The sequence below is a fragment of the Gymnoscopelus braueri genome, assembly GCF_963280865.1.
Source record: "Gymnoscopelus braueri genome assembly, chromosome: 22".
NCBI lineage: Eukaryota > Metazoa > Chordata > Actinopteri > Myctophiformes > Myctophidae > Gymnoscopelus > Gymnoscopelus braueri.
The window spans coordinates 24387809-24405200 of NC_137624.1; the positions used below are offsets into that span (position 1 = coordinate 24387809).

The 17392-nt window shown below is 40.5% G+C and overlaps 1 protein-coding gene across 2 annotated transcripts; it reads left to right on the plus strand.

The window, feature by feature from the left end:
- Positions 1-1088: 1088 nt before the first annotated feature.
- sapcd2 (suppressor APC domain containing 2) lies at positions 1089-15293 on the plus strand. 2 transcript variants are annotated; one of them, XM_080419787.1, is made up of 7 exons: positions 1089-1935; positions 2388-2594; positions 7269-7405; positions 10983-11129; positions 11761-11862; positions 12221-12325; positions 12949-15293. In XM_080419787.1, exons 1-7 carry the CDS (start codon positions 1266-1268, stop codon positions 13075-13077), a joined length of 1497 nt encoding a protein of 498 aa, XP_080275913.1. In that variant the 5' UTR covers positions 1089-1265; the 3' UTR covers positions 13078-15293. The 2 variants fall into 2 exon arrangements, with proteins under 2 accessions (XP_080275913.1, XP_080275914.1); XM_080419788.1 differs by having other exon boundaries at positions 1089-1899.
- The last annotated feature ends 2099 nt before the right edge of the window (positions 15294-17392 follow it).

Here is a 17392-nt window from a genome sequence, read left to right on the forward strand (position 1 = left end):
CACACACACACACACACACACACACACACACACGCTAACTTTCACAGTCCTACAACAATTAAATAGTTTGTTTGTGTGTGTGTGTGTGTGTGTGTGTGTGTGTGTGTGTGTGTGCGCGCGTGCGTGCGTGTGTGCGTGTGTGTGTGTGCGCGCGCGCGCGCGTGTGTGTGTGTGTGTGTGTGTGTGTGTGTGTGTGTGTGTGTGTGTGTGTGTGTGTGTGTGTGTGTGTGTGTGTGTGTGTGTGTTGGAACTCACAGCATGCAGTCTCACCGTTGTACAAATTCAAACACACTGCCTGAGTGTGTATGTGACAGATTCAAACACACACAAACAGTCTGCTGTGTGTTGTGAATTTGTGTGACTGTGTGTATGAGAGGCTATTAGGCCTCTGTGTTCAGAATGAAAATTATTTAAAAAAAAAAAAGTATCTTCTTTGTTTTGAACACACAACGGGCTAGACTTTTGCAATCTTTACACCTCTCACTAGGCTTGTCATAACACTATTATATCATATGTGTTTAAAACTGAGAATAAGATAAGTGACAGGCCTGCTCTGATAGTTGCAACTTGCATCAGATGGATCACTGGCATATTAGTGGTAAGAGAGCTCAGGTGTGAATTCATACTTTCAATATTTTCTCGAGTGGGTGGAGTGGAATGGAATATGAATCCCGAAGTGAATATAACGTCTCAGATTAGAGAATAACAAAAGGCCAACTCAAACTTCTGCCTTCCACACGCCTCCGCCAATAGGCGCATGGCAGTGGCTCGCCGTGACCAATGGTTGAAGGTGTGAGTGAATGTGCGCTGACGTAACGTTACGTCACCAGACTGTCTTCGGTACATGTGTGAAGCCTGGCTTCTATTTACTAATCAGTGCTTAGATCCGGTTTAGGACACGCCTACTGAATCCGGTAATTCACACAAGCACATAAAGGCCGTGTTCGTGTCCGTTCTAGACCGGATCTGCAACTTGCTAATTGAATTGATCCCAGTCTATCGCTGACGTTTGAGGGGCGGGCCTGCAAGAACAGAATAGATTGAATGCATAGACCTGCGGAGCTTCAGAACTAGGTTGGAAGAGAAGAGAGAGTTTCGGCGAGAAAAAGACAGAATTTCCATTCAACAATTTCCATGTAAAGAGCAAGTATTCGTTTCTCCAAAAATAGTTTATGTGATTCGGCTGCAGGCTGTTGTAATAACTTAACATTGGAGCGAAATTTCTGTTGTAGCCTTATCATAAACTAGGCTATTGATAACTCCATATGGCTTTAATAGCGACAGACCAGGGCTGCAAATTCAATGGCTCGTCGACAATATACAGCAGAATCGGAGCAAGAAAGGAAGATTTCCAAAGCAACACGGGAGGAGATCATTTTAAAACTGTCAAAAAAATGCAACCCAAAGAGACGGACCAGTATTCCACAGACGGATTGCCGAAGGCATTCCTGCACAGTCTGAGGACCCTCTTTGACATCTTGGATGACGGACAGCGAGGCTACGTCCACATCTCGGAGATCGAGAGCCGCTGGCAGGGCGCGGGCACCCAGGACCTGCCCGGCGGGGTGCTGGGGTGCCTGAGGCGGGTCGCCCCACCGCATGGCTGCCTGACTTTCGAGCGGTTCGTCGCGGGGCTGCGCTATTCGATGCTCAACCCGGAGAACCGTCACGTCGTCGTCAAGACCCAAGCCGCCGTCCACCCGCAGCAGCAGCAGACCCAGCAGCATGTGCAGAAACCTGCCCCACTTTCAGCTTGTAACGTCGGTACGCGGATTGAGAACAAAGTTCGGCCGTTGGGGCCGTTAAGTAATGTGACCAACACACAGCAGCAGCAGCAGCAGCAGCAGCACCGCGCCTCCTCGCTCCAGAGCCGGACCCGACATGAAGACCAAGACCGCGGTGGGTTCCCGGCATGTGGACCCAGTGGTGGAAAAAGTACTCACATGGTTGTTTACTTAAGTGAAAGTATCAATAGTGCAATGTAGAAATACTCTGTTACAAGTTAAAGTCTGGTAATCAAAATGTACTTAAAGTACCAAAAGTAAAAGTAGGCTACTCATTATGCAGAATGTACCCTTTCACAAGTTATATGTAAAATGTATAGAAATCTTTTGAAAATAGCCGATTTAGATAGATCTGCTATTTTCAACTAGCTGAAGTATATATAGAGCTAAAGTGGTTAATACTGTATGTTTTGTAATAACAATCGAAATCTACAAAGTAACTAGTAACTAAAGTTTTAAAATACTTGTAGTGGAGTAAAGGTACAATATTTGCCTCTGAGATGTAGTGGAGTAGAAGTAAAAAAAAAAAACTCAAAAGTGTACTTAAGTACAGTACTTGTGTAAATTTACTTAGTTACTTTACACCACTGTGTGGACCAACAGCATCACGGTACAAATTCAACGCTCACGCTGGGTTCGAAAGAAGTGGAAGGAGCTTGGAGCGGATCATCCCCGTCGTTGGACCAGAGGGAGGAGGTGGTTGTTATCGGCCTGACCACCAGGTCCACGTCGCGAAGCTGCCGCCACAGCAGAGTCGTGTTCGGTCCATTGAATCGCTCGCGCTGGAGTCTCCACAGCTCCAAAAGCCAAGTAAGAGCATGATGGTTACATAAACCAAGTCTCTTCCATTCCATCTTTAAAAAAATGAATGTTTGTTTACTTTGTTTTAGGCTTGAGTTCCATAACATCAACAATAAACCACAGTCCAAATATGATCTCTAGAATTAAATGTGTGGTGCAAGCACGTTATATATAGGTAGCCTATACATAACATAGACATAAAGCTGATATATATCACTGCCACTAATCCATATTAACTGTGATGAAACACTGTTGTTGTCTCATCTCTGACCTGTCACCTGACAGACCTGAATCTGACCCTGTCTGTGCATGCTCAGTATGAGACTTCCAGATTGGTGAAAAGTACCTAGGCTACTTCTTGAATTTGTAGGCTGTTGCTTCCTCCCCGTTGTGGATTAAAAGATGGATTAAATTGATTAAATGAGCTGATTGACTATAAAGATTCTGACGGAAAACCTACGATTATGAATCATGAGAGATACTTGAATTCAGAATGGTCATGAAAGGATGTCATGCACATAGGCACCAAACAGGATAGAAAGTGAATTCCCAGAATAAATCATCAACACAAACAGAGCTGCACATACAGGGCCATGCAGACCAAGTACATACTTTAGCCCTATTTTTTACTTTTATACTATTTTTGAACATTTAGATTTTTTTTTGCCTGTAATGAATGACATGCCAGGACATGTCAACCATCATGACATGCCAGATTGAAAGTGGTTCAAGTGGAGATGTCTGTTATTATCCATAGATAAGGTCAGAGATAGGCAGCCTATTATCTGAAATCTCTGGAGAGACTACCCGAGTTCAACTTGAGGATGAGGAGCTATACGAGGAGCTCCAACCTTCCCTGACCCTGCTGTGGCTGAATGTTAGGGGCAATAAGGGGGGACGGGAAGCTTTAAGAATGTCCAATTTGAGCTTGTCATTACTAGACTGACCCTGGTATACTAAAGTTGGAGGAGTTCAGTTGTGCCAACTCTCTTATCACTTACTCTTTCAGTATCTGTCATATTTACTCATACTCATGCTGGATCAAATTTCCCTATCTCCCGTCTTACACCACGTTCTCGCTCTTTCTCCCAGAGTGTGCTTGATCTGTACATAACCAGGCCTGTCTAGAGCTATAAGTGTAACACCGTCCCCACCACCTCCTTCCGGAGCCCTGGGGGTCTTCTTGGCTACTTACTTCACTTGCACTCAGGGCAGCGTTGTCACTTGTTAGATACATTAAAATCCTCAGTATTCATTTAAACCTCGAGTGTACACATGTAACCAAGGGACCACTTGGTTACATTTGTACACTAGAGTTAGAAATGGATAATTGAACATGTTAATTGAATCCGTTAATTGGACTGAAAGCAGTAGCCAAGTGGAACTTTCCTAGAAGCATTGAGATATTGCAAGCTTTTCCTTCTGACATGCTTGTTCTCAGATGCAATATTAGTGGCTTTTGTACACTCTGGTCTAAACTCACAATGAATTATAAATCATTAGTAATGAGAACATTTTTGTATTGGTGCTTAGCTGCTGTAATTATACACTTTACTTCAAGTCTGACCTAGGGTAAGCAAACTTCAATTGCATAGACCGTGGGTCTTATTTACTGACAGTTGTAATACTTCAAAAGGCAGCCTCTGTCTGGATATCATTCTATGAATGACACTATTCCAACAAGACAGAGTTGTTTCATAGCGTCTTCCTCATGTGTACAGGTATATGGGTTATACATTGCAGGGGAAGGAAGACTATTTTGAGAAAGAAAAACCTGTCAAGACCTGCTGCCTGTCTGTGACTTCCTAGGACTACACAACATTAGCTCTGAGGCATAAAGAACAACCCTCGGGGAGGCATGAGCATGAAGAGATGCGCACACGAGCACACACACACACACACACACACACACACACACACACACACACACACACACACACACACACACACACACACACACACACACACACACACACACACACACACACACACACACACACACACACACACACACACACACACACACACACACCAATCATGCTCCCTAACCTGTCCTTTTCCCACAGCAAGTTTGAAAGAAGTAAATAACACATTCCTTAGCAGTCGTTGGTGATTTGTACTGCATGAGATCATCGCTACATGGAGCAATGAATAACACCTGTCCGCACTGTCTGGAATGTTTTCTCATCACTGCTAGTGAGATGGTTAAGAACTATGTGCTGTGATACTACACTTAAAACAAGTGGACAATTATGTCAGCTTGTCACAGGAGTGTTGATACTCACTGTGCTGTCACTGTGCTGTTTTCTGAGCTGTTCCTAAATTATGGAAATGTTCTCTGAAACAAAAACATTGTGTTTGCATTATGAAAATGTGTTTAGTTGTACATTTCTTGTATGGTTATATCAAGAAAATACTACTTACTGGATTATTGAACCACACAACATTGTTAAATGTCACACATTTTGTATTCAAAACATTATATGACAAGAAGACCCCCAGGGCTCAGCAAGGACATATTGACTTGTGGTTCATGTGTTCCTTAGTCTTTTCAATGGAAAGTTATGGGAATAATGCTGGTTTGTTGATTTCAGCATTATTTGAGGAATATGGCTCCCTCCTGTGGTAGACATGGAAACTCACAGCTTCAGCAATTTAAGCAAATGTAATTTCTGTTGCTTGGTTGCTGTAACATGCATTAGTGGTACTCTTCTCTACTAGTATTTTGTCAATTTTGTCACCTTATTTAATAACTTATTGAAAAAAGGCAAAGACTTTCCATTTAACAATAACAGATCTCAAGTACATATATTTGTGTTATTAGAACAGAAAACGTATTTCAGTGGATGCAGGCAACATGAACAGGTCAGGTGCAGGAAACATTAAGGCAGGTTTAAGTGGGTCCTAACGCAGTCAATACATGTCATTGTCTATTTATAGTGTATTTGGCCATATATTGTAAATAAACATAGAACGAGTAAATTTTATACATTGATAGGTTGTGGATATTTGAATTTGGTTCATAAATAAATATGTTTTCTATTTTTCTATTTTTGTATAGACTTTTATCAATCAATCCGTACTAGAAAATGCATTAAAACGCAAAGATAACAAAAAATAACTTAACTAAACTTAATGTGTTGGAATTTCTAAAGCAAGCTTAAAATCTCTGTAAGATGATTGAAATGAATGGAATCCAGTGGCTTTCTCCAACAAACCCACACAGTATGCTTGAGAAATGATCAGCAAGTACCTTAAAAACATGCCTGTCTGGTATGTGGAATGCAGCTTGATGCAGCCTTGAAGTAAGGTCTTGAGTTGAAACCAGTTAGGATTGGGTCAGGAGCGGCAGCTTGAAGTGTTACTTTGAAAGAAACTTACAGGCAGATGAAGACAACTTTGCATAAGACCTAATAGCGAAAATCGCCGATCTACAAGATCTTGCCACGTTGTGAGCTTGTAGATCGGATACGTTTTGACTTTAAAGAAAATGTTCGCTTAATGGCATGGCCAAAATAGAAACTCAAAGTGCTTAAAAGCACACCGTTTTTCGTTTACATTTGGTTCCCTCATAATATCCATCACTGTCAAAACATGATCAAGTAAAACTATGCAAATAAATGATATAATGGCTAAAAACACAAGCACCACATTGCGTTAAAGTAGACATACTTCCTTGTTTAGCATCACTCAGAGAATTCAGTTTTGACATTTCCCATGGTGTGAAGTTACAAGGATGTAGGCTACTCTAGGCTTGGAAGATATCCAAAATTTGATATCTTGTTGCAGTCCCACCAAAATGTACGTGTACTTGTTGTCGACACTATTATCATATAGGTCTCATAGGTATACTATACTATACTAACTAGCTATACTAAACAATACAAACTATACTACACTACAGTACAATACTAAACTATGATAAACAATACAAACTATATTACATTATATTAAACAATATTAAATAATTAATTCAATATAAATTCTGGCCTGGGTCCCAGATACCAGGCCCCTATCATCACTGTTGGGCAGAAACCTTGTATCTCCATATTTCATCCTTTTATGTTTTTTAATGAATTAATACACTACTTTGTCATAAAAATTTCGAGCAAAAATAGCCAATCTACAAGCCAGGTCACAACGTACGTGTGTCCACTTTACCAGAGATGCTGTCCTTGAATGGTCATATTCTATGTACAGACATGTTACACTTATAGACAACATCAATGGTATTGCTGAACCAGCAAGAAAGAGAATAGTGTGTAAATAGACAGTGGAACAGTTGTTGCTTAATGACAGCAACAGGAGCTGTGAAAAGACCCCTGCTGTGAGTTTAAACCTCCTTGGTTCAAATACAGTTAGATAGTACAGAAATGATTTTAGAACAGGTTGGCTTTCTAAAATATCCATCACAGCTTGGAGATTGTCTATTCTCACTATTTTTGAAAAACATATAGCAAGATATTCGCCTATAATCAATCTGTGGGTGTTATAAATATTCAACCCAGGGAAAGAGCTTGTAACTAAATAACAACTGGTATTTGGTCCATTGGAATACAGGTTCTTTTTTTGTTCTGTACATACAAGGTATCCATCCGACAGCGACCATATACTGATGATGACATTAATACTGTGGGCCCCCATGTAATGCCCCGTGAATTATTATCACTCTCTTTTTTCCAGGTGTTCCAGAGCCATGTTTACCAAGATCTCAGAGTGAATCAGCAACAGGGTTTATTACTGGTGGTTCCAGACGCCATTTGCGTAGTCGTGAAGAGCAGAGACGGCACACCATCTCAAATGGAGTGGATTATGGAATGGTTTGTTACATGCACACACTCACACACATAAACACACACAGAGAAGTAAGCCTGTCGTTGCTGTCGGGCAGAAACCATGTATCTCCGTATTCCAAATATTTTCTTTTCTTAATGGCCTACTTCGTTCTAGAAGAGAAAATAGCTGATCTACAAGATCACAACGTGTCACAGACTCACATTGCGACGCTTACGCATGGTTCTAGATCTGCTATTTTAGTTATTTTTGAAAAAGTGTAGGTGGTTAATTCTGTGTGTGATACGAACATGACAAATGTTAACAAGAGCTTGTGACTAAATAATTAGCTACATTGGATCCGTTGGAGCACAGCTTATGTTTTTCTATTTGCTGGAAAGTAGCGGTTTTGGACATACAAGGGTTTCCACCCGACAGCAATGCTATGTACTGTATGTTCCCATGCCTGTGCTATAGCTTCACTTCTTGTTGGGGTATTTGTCAAGTACATTTGCAAATACCTGAAATTCTTCCCATTACCCATCATAACTATTAGGAGCAGTAGATGCCATTATTACTCACTTATGGTTTTGTGAAGTGTTTATGATTAAAACAGTGCTGTAATATGGGCCTTAAATTGGTTAATTAAATTGTTCATTAAAGTTAGTAAAAAAACTTTTTTTAAACCCCACAACATTGATGCAGAAGTAGGTAGACTGCATTTTCTATGTACATTGTATTATATAGAAATGGAGAGGACTCAATGGGCTGGCTTGGACAAGTAGACCAAGGAAAATATGTATCCTAAGCCTATTACCTAAACTCTAGCTTAGATCAAGTGTTTGATTACAAATAATATGCATCAATGAAGATAGTAGAAAATAAAGAAACTAAACAGGCCAACACAATATAGAAAAAGGCTGCTTAGTGGACAACTTCTATTGGCCATCACATTCCCCTCCCAATACTTTTCACCCACCCTCTCCCCTCACTCAGACCCTCCCACTCTCCAGTCCCCTGCTCTTGCCTCCCTTCTCGTCCTCTCTACCTCACTCTCTTTCTCTCCCCCTGCCTCACATTTTCCCTCGGCCTGCTTTATCCCTACCTCTCTTCCGTTCTCTCCCTTTTTCCGTCCCCCCGCTCTCTTTTCCTTTGCACTCTCTTTTCCCCCTTTCTCTGTCTGGAGCGTACTGACGGAGTGGTTCCTCACCTTCTTCCTCCCTACCCCTCTCCTCCCCCTTTCCCTCCCTCCCCCCCCCCCCCTCCGACCCACCCTGGGCAATTTTGGTCTGCTGCTGCACTGATGGTAGTGAGCCGGGTCGGGCCCAGGGGCCTGGTGGAAGCAGGGGATTCGCTTGGCCGGCCCGGCCCAGCTTGGACGGCAGTCTGGGCTGCCTACACTACTATCTTCTTCCCCCTCAGTAGCAGTCTCTACAGCAACAAGGCACTCAATTATTTCCTCTGGGTGAGTAGGTTAGAAAAACAGACAAGGAGGGTACAGAGAGAGACTACACCAGTATCAGTAGTCAACTATTGCCTTGGAGGAGGCTTGTGTGTCCTTGCGTGCGTGCGTGCGTGCGTGTGTGCGTGCGTGCGTGCGTGTTTTGCAACTTACAGATGCCAATATGCTATTTGACAGGGAAGATATAAGCAGCTGTCAACATCGTCTGTGATTGGCCGTGTTCTTGATTGACATCTATATAGTCTATCTACTGTTTATCGTTGCTTTTTTCATTTGCCAGTAGGTTATTAGAGAATAGAGACTGAGATTAGGCAGACACAGACGGTACCTTTGACTGATGAAGACGCACCATAATGAAACTTGAATCGTTAGACTTGAATAAAATACGCTAACTTGATTGCTTTGTATACGTGTGCTCCATTGTTCTATTTTGGACTATACCTCTTAAGATTCTCCCAGATATAAGAACAGAGCCTTTGCTATTTTGCTTGTTTGTTAGTTTGAACTTGTTGGTAACTGCCCATATTATTGGAATACTTCAAGGTGAAGCTCATGCTCTTTGGAGTTGCTTTATAGATTAAAGTTGAAAGGCCATTATATTGCTCTTTGTGGTTTTAGCTAAGCTGTGTTCGGGGTCGCTGGTGTCATGATATTATTTGTGTTGTACGGCTGCTTATAGTATGAGTTTTGTTAGCCAGCTCAGCTGTGACATGTATTACACAGACACAGACACACACACAAAACTTTTCCATAACTTTTCAATCATTTCCTCTCGGTTTCCGTCTCTTGCTCACTGTGTGTATTTTCCCCAGCTCTCCTTTTAAATTGTGGATTTGAATGCCTATCACCAGTGGCCACAACATAAACACAGCCCGACACTGTTGGGTCATTCTTCATTCCAGGCACAAAACACCCCTCAACCCCCTCCCTTGCGTCCTATTATACTCTCTCTCTCTCTCTCTCTCTTTCTCTTTCCCTCCCAATCTCTTCATATTCGATTAGTCAGAACAGAATGCATAACATATGTTTAGTGTGCAATATTACAAGAGAACACATTAAACATAGATTGACTTTGGAATTAATTACAAATTGGTCTTTTGAATTCCATTGGGACTTCTGTCCAATTGGATAGCTTTGTACTGCACTGCACATGAGCCATGGAAGAGGCAGTGGGAAAGGATTGATGGAGGGATGGAAAGATGACACACCAGGTGGCTAAATGCCAGCAGTGGGGCCTGGGCTGTGAGCCGCATGGAAAGCCTGGTCAGCACAACTCAATGCAGCCTTGCTGGGATTCTCCCTCTCTCTCTCTCTCTCTCTCTCTCTCTCTCTCTCTCTCTCTCTCTCTCTCTCTCTCTCTCTCTCTCTCTCTCTCTCTATCTCTCTCTATCTCTCTCTCTCTCACACACACACACACACACACACACACACACACACACACACACACACACACACACACACACACACACACACACACACACACACACACACACACACACACACACACACACACACACACACGGGCGACTGTAGTTGAAGTGGGTCTGCTGTTCACCCCATTCTTAGGTTGCTGTGTGGTTGTCATGACACCGGGCTGATTGCTCCTCTAAACATTGTCTCTGTTCAGAATGGGGTGAGAGTCGGGCACAATTGGTACGGCTCCATTGTATCCACCAGCACAAAAGAAGCCACTGCAGATGCCCATGTGAAAGGATGAGAGTTTTTCTACTCACCACTCGCAGTACTGGCAGAAAAATATATTGTCTATATATAGTCTGTTTTTATTTGATTTTGGCAGCGACATGAAGACTTTTTTGCTGATGATACAAGCTTGTTAAAGTTTCATGGTGTCTTTTTGGTGGTTGTTGTCATCTAATTGAAATCAGAATGTGGCATCAGGTGACTTCGGACCTTGGGATTGTTGTGTTTAATCACTTAAACCCTATTGGCTATCGTACAATGATTAGCAAAAATAACCGATCTACATGCCAACAATGCGTTGCATTGTGATGGATTGTGAGCTGTAGGAAATGTTTTGAAGAATTTTCAAGATTTACATCTCTTATGACAGATACACCAGGTTGAAAGTAGTTAACTGACCATGTTCCTTTTCTCTCCTGCTGTCTCCATCGTTGCCGGTCCTTCTCCATCATCTGTCCCAGTTGAAGCAAATGAAGGAACTGGAGCAGGAGAAAGACTCCTTGCTGGCAGGTCTGGAGGTGGTGGAGCGGGCAAGGGACTGGTACCAGGGTCAGATCCACAATGTCACTGAGAGACAGCGGCAGGTTGGCCAGAGCAACCACTGCACGGTAGGTTCATGTCTTCTAAATCCTTACAGTTTTCTGAAAAACTTATCAGTGGTGCTCAAAACCTTTTCATGTCAAGAACCTCCAAGATTCTGTATTTTGCTGCCGACTCCCCATCTCAAAAAATGTTGTTCCAGGGACCCCCAGAAGCAAAGATTTGAGTTAAAATGTTCGCTTTAAAAATATATATATATTCAAAGATTTGTGCCAATTTTCAAGATTTTACCATCTCATAGCTATGAGCTTGTATATCTGCAATTTTTTGAATAGCCAAAGTATAAAATAATAGTTCAAGTGGTTAAAATATAGCTCAAATCTAAAATGACACAAATGCTTTCTCTCTCTGAGAGATGCTGGGTTAAGCACCTCAAAGTGTGCAAAGATTAACATTCTACTTACGACTGTTGTTATTCATAATTATCTCTTTGTTGTTATTTCTGCTACAGTGTTGAGGAACAAAAACCAAAGAATTTGACTCTTGTGTACTTCTATATGAAATGTAAAAATCTTGAAATACTTCCTGCTCTGCATGAATCTTTTTATTTGTCCAGTCATCCATCTCACTTTTTTCTATTTGCAAAACAATAGACTGTAACTTTCTCTCACGTCCTATTTCGTCTTTATCTTCTAACAGGATTTGTTCACAGAAGCCAGCCAGAGTCGCATGAATGTCCTGCTTCCCAAATTGCAAGAAGTCAACCGCTGCCTTAGTGACCTCATTTCCTGCTCTGGGATGGTAAGTGCTGATGATAATTGGCCCCACATAAAATAGCCTTACCAGTGACATGGCTTAAAATACATATCTAACCTGTTTAAGCTGTAATATATTCTTTTGCATCCAAAGCCACAAAGTGGCAATTCAAACGTTCAAATTCCATACATTTAAATGAACAATTATCTTACTTACATGGGTGTAGTCCAGAATGTTTAGGTTATTCTACAAGCTGAGCTTCCATCTGAAATGACCACTCTGACCAATACAAATTATCTTTTAAAAGCTGACGAGGTACTGCATATTGGATCGACAATATACTTACTCAATAATCTTCATTCAGTACTGGATAATACGGTTATCTCTCTTTGTCTTTGAGCAGCCAGTCCCTCAGAGCACAACTCTATCCACTGGCTCTCAGCCTCCAGCTCCAGCCCCTCCGCAAGCCATCCAAAGACTGAAGGACCAGAACCGTCTTCTCACACAGGTAGGTGACATTCCATACAGCTGATACACAAAGACATGTGTTTTCTCTGTAGGCTTGGAGTTTCCGGCTTGAGGCAGAGCATTATGCTCCTCTTATTATTCTGTCATTGGAAGTGTATGGGTTATTTGGGGTGGGTAGTTGTTCTGCCCACCATAACCACTTATGCCCTATACGCATTGTCGTACAACGAATAGCTAAAATAACCAATCTAAGCTAATCTAAGCTTGCAACTCGTTGCGATGCGTTGTGAGGCAATTTTCTTATTCTCTTTTTGAAAATATTTGAACAAATATTGACATGCCCAAAATAGGGACATCAGTTTGAAAGTGGCTATGGCCATAGTCAATCACCTGGTGGATGTGGCCATGAAAACAATTGGGGTCTGACAGTACACCTCCTTCCAAGCCAGTATGAGCAGTCTGTGATCAGACTAGCTCAGAAAAAGCCTGATCAAACACACCAGCTCTTACCACTATTTGAAAGGCTACATCACCATCATTTCTTTCTTATCTTGATAGAAAGGTACTACTACTAGCAACACCTTTGTTTGCACAACAAGATAACACTTGGTAAAATACATGACTAATTTCTCTCTTTTTCTTCTCTATTTCGTGTCCATGAAGGAGGTGACAGAGAGGAGTGAGCGCATCACCCAGCTAGAACAGGAGAAGTCAGCGTTGATCAAACAGCTGTTTGAGGCTCGTGCCCGTAGTGCACAGGATACGAGTGCCATGGACTCTACTTTCATATGAACACAACTACACACAATACTGTAACACAAGCATGTTTCAGCCATGACATGGCCATTATTCAACTACAAAGCAACCACCATGAATCGAATGTGACACAATACCATCACCAACAGAATGGGACTGTATTTGGGTAAACTTTTTTACAACCATGGCAGATATATGAACTGAGATAAAACCGCAACAAACTGACAATGGTCCAATTGTAAAATCTCTGTAGTCAGGACAAATGTTTTGAAAACTGAAGCGTTCCTCTCTGGTCAGCTCAGTGCGACAGGACTCATGTTTACCCAACTGACCAATTGTGTCATCGATGCACCCTTAACTACAGTACTACATTACGATACCCCTGAATACATTATGTAATCACTCCACATGCTTTCCACACTCCTTAAAAGTACAAAAAAAATGCTAGTTGGACAGAGGACTCCAATTACATAGGGATCCTAGATCCCGTTATTTGTTGCCTTTCCCCTGACCTTTCCCAACCACTATATACCACCCCCACCAATCAGACAATCTGATACACTATCGGGGTGGAACTTGCTGAGATCTGACTCGATGACTCCCCGGACACAATGGCACCTACGAGATCCCATGGATCGCCCTGCTGTTGAGCACTCCTACCATGGATCACCTTGCTGTTGAGCACTTCCACCATGGATCGCCCCCCCGGTTGAGCACTCCCAGAAGACTTCTTATGCTGCTCTGCGGTACAAGCAATAGAACATGAACACCCAAACATACTTAATATCAAAAGCTGTTACACAAAGACATTGGCTGAAATGGTTTCTTTTGCATTTATATGTGTACCACATATATAGGCTATTCATGCTGAATAGGGAAACAAACTTAATTTGCTTGCTGTGACTTATCAATCTTGTTTTGATATTTAAAAAAAGAAATCCAGGTACTTTGACCCTAATCACACCCATTGATTTATATTACATTTTTCTGTTGAATATTTACTTAATTTTCTATTTTTTAGAATGAACACAAATGGTTGATCACAACTTTTGAGGACTGACAAAAAGGATACAGAAGGAATTTCACTTGTATAAATGGTGTGAAGCACTACTGTCAATTGCGTAATTAATATAGCAGTATGTCATAACTTTGTATGAATTCGGAGACATTGTCTCAACGGTGGAAAAAGACGAGAGCACAACCAAGGAGAGGGAGAGTTATTGAGAAGATGAGATGTTTGCACGTAGAATAGAATTGAAGAGGAGAAGCATGGTATTAACTGAATTTGTTGGAGAGCCCTTGCTTGCCTGTGGCCTTAAAGAGCAACTTTGCCAATAGTTTTAGCTTGGCAGACTGTTATATTGTGAGGAATGAAAATCTGACATAATGCGTACTAATATCTAATGTGACTTAAGAGCTCGCTCTTAAAGGCACTGGAAAACACTGCCAGCCTATTTAAAACAACACACCAGGAAGTGCCATGTCAGTTTTTCACATCATCAACAATAGAATTCAAGCTAAAAACTTGCTCTGTAACTAATGGCCTAGTCACCAAAGGACTGGTTTGGGAGGGCTCAGAGTAGAATGTGGTCGGGTGGGCTAGCGGTACTAAATGACTCCTTGGTTATTAGATTTCTTTCAATGTGGTGGCATAACCATAAAAATAAATATTTTTAACGACATTGGCTATCTAGTGCCAGATCCCCTGTGTGTCTATACAGTGGAGTTTTTATTCTTTCTCAAAGTCATGGTTAAATACATTTAGAATGACTCATGTTTTTCAGTTTGAATATTTGATACATGGAAGAAATTTCTGTTAGTGTAACTTGGGGATTAAGTGTTAGCACAGATGGTGGTACACTCAGAAAGGTCCCCTTAAACCAGCAGCAGGAACTAGATATCAAATGTTTCTATGATCACACTGTAACAACATTTGAAACATTTCTCCATGTGTTTACAAGAGGAGAGTTCAGTTAGAGGGTGGCATTAGAAAATATGTAACTGTACTTTTAGGAGGTCTGCACATAAAGTAGCTATATCCTGTTGTTTATGTCTTGTTTACTTATGTTATGTGATTCTCTTGCTGCTCATAATACATTATTGGTGAATGGAACCATTTCCTTTCTAGTGTCTGTCCCGATTATGAGTCGGCTTCGAATGACTTGTAAAATAATAAACATTATCAAATGGTGCTAAATTGGTTGTTGTATCAAACCCATGTTGTAACGCACTTATTGTTTTTGTGTTGTGAAAGTGCTTTAAGTGATATTCTTTGGTAAAAAACAAACAAAAAATTATAAAATAAAATAAATAGAAAATAAAAAGTTAAACCTTTATATTCTGATAGTAATTATTGCTATAGTGTATTTGTTCAGTAACAGCGGTCTCTCCATTTCATCCGCTCTTTAATAAACAGAAAGTATGTTTTCAAGCTGAGACACCAATTTCTCCAATCAGGAGAGAGAACCCCATAAATATCATTTATCAGCTTAAATTTGATAGTGTTCCAGTTCCAATTTTGTCTGCTAATTTGTTTTCTTTCATCACTTTCAATTTCACTCATTTATTCTGTATCCTGTATCAGTTCTCTTGCATGATTGGATGAAATAAGTAACCCGACCAGAAAATGTATTAATTATATTTACTAAAGAGCTGGAGAGACGGGAAGACCCCCGTTATTGAACAAACACTCTACACAGCAATGATTGCTAGGATATAGAGCTATTTAATGCTTAATTAAAAAAAACAATTGAAAGTAGTAAACTATGTAAAGGTCATTTTGAAAATGAAATCCATACATAAACTAATCCAAAAAGTGTTTGGTTCAGTAAACAGTTTCTAAAGATGTAATGCACACAATACCACAATGTTCCCAATCATACAAAGTGGTACTGATGGCATAATCAATTATTACAGCTAATATGTACTGCTAATCTGCTTTAGCTAATCTTAGTTTTAAGATTTTCTGTGGAATAAATTACTCAAATAGATTTTAACAGACACAATCCACTATAATACCATCAATTATTGTACAAAGAGAGATTGTATAACTGTCTCACACATCTAGTTTTCGATTGGCCCAACAATCACTGCTTGAACAACTCCAATTAACCACTTAATCAATTTATACAAAAATGTGTAATTCTGTAACATTTCACATATAATGACATGTCACATGCCCAAAATAAGGACGCCAAAGTTAATGTGGTTAAATGTCATACAGTGAGCATGGAAGCAGCACAAACCAAGTTTACTGGTTGTCTGGAAATGGTTCAGCGTTCTGTGTTAATGTAAATTGGCAGTGAAAAAAACGAATCATAACAGATAACTGAATTTCCAAAACAGTTCTTCATGCCTGATTCAACTATGATGTTATAGCCAGTGGAGACTAGATATGAAATACCCCTTGATAGGCTGGATAGTATGATGTAATTTATCTAGCAGATTTACTCTACACCCTCAGAAGGGATTACATCAGGAATATTTTAACAAGAAATGCAATCATGCTTGGCATGCGGTGCTCATAGAAACCCTGCCCGGACAATTAGTGCAATGAAATGGCCTAGTCTAGAGACGCCTCTTGGCAATTATGGACTTAAAAATGTCTTATTACAGAATAGCAATATTCTTAATAAAAAATCAGAACATTTAGATATATCTTTGTTCTGTGTATACTTTTCTAATTCTTTCTGCAAGAGGAGTTTTCATGATTTTAATCATATTGATTAACATGAGTTGAATAATGACTTACATTCAGCTCGTCTTCTCTTCACAGCCAGCTCAATTCCCCCAGATTAGCAATGTATATTATCTTTAATTTAAATGTAATTGGAATCTATTTGTTATGTAAGTGCTTCAAGTTTCAAATTAAACAGGGTATGACCTATGATCTAAGTGTGCCATAATTACCAAATAACTTGGTAACTTCACTTCCTGTACTAAAATTAAGATTTTTCAGTCATTAAAGAGAAATGTATACATTTATAATGGACAGCAGACAGCTAATGAAAAGGACACACCTTATTTGTTTACACAAATGTAAACAGACCACCGACATGGGTTGAGTTTCATAAGATGGCATGCCAGGTAGATTCAAACACACTGAACAACCTACTATAAAGCCATAAATCCATCAGGTTTAACCTGATGACGCCTTTCCTGTGAAAAATATTGTTTGTTTGAGTGGGGGCCAATAAAGTACTGGACAGCAATATGTTTGGACATACCTTTCTTTACATAGGAAAAGTAGAACAATGTAGCTGGATATAGAGACAAAAGTCACAGTCTACGCTCTGTCTGTATCAACCGACAGGCATCACAACTTGTCAGAGTCATGTAACAGATTACACAT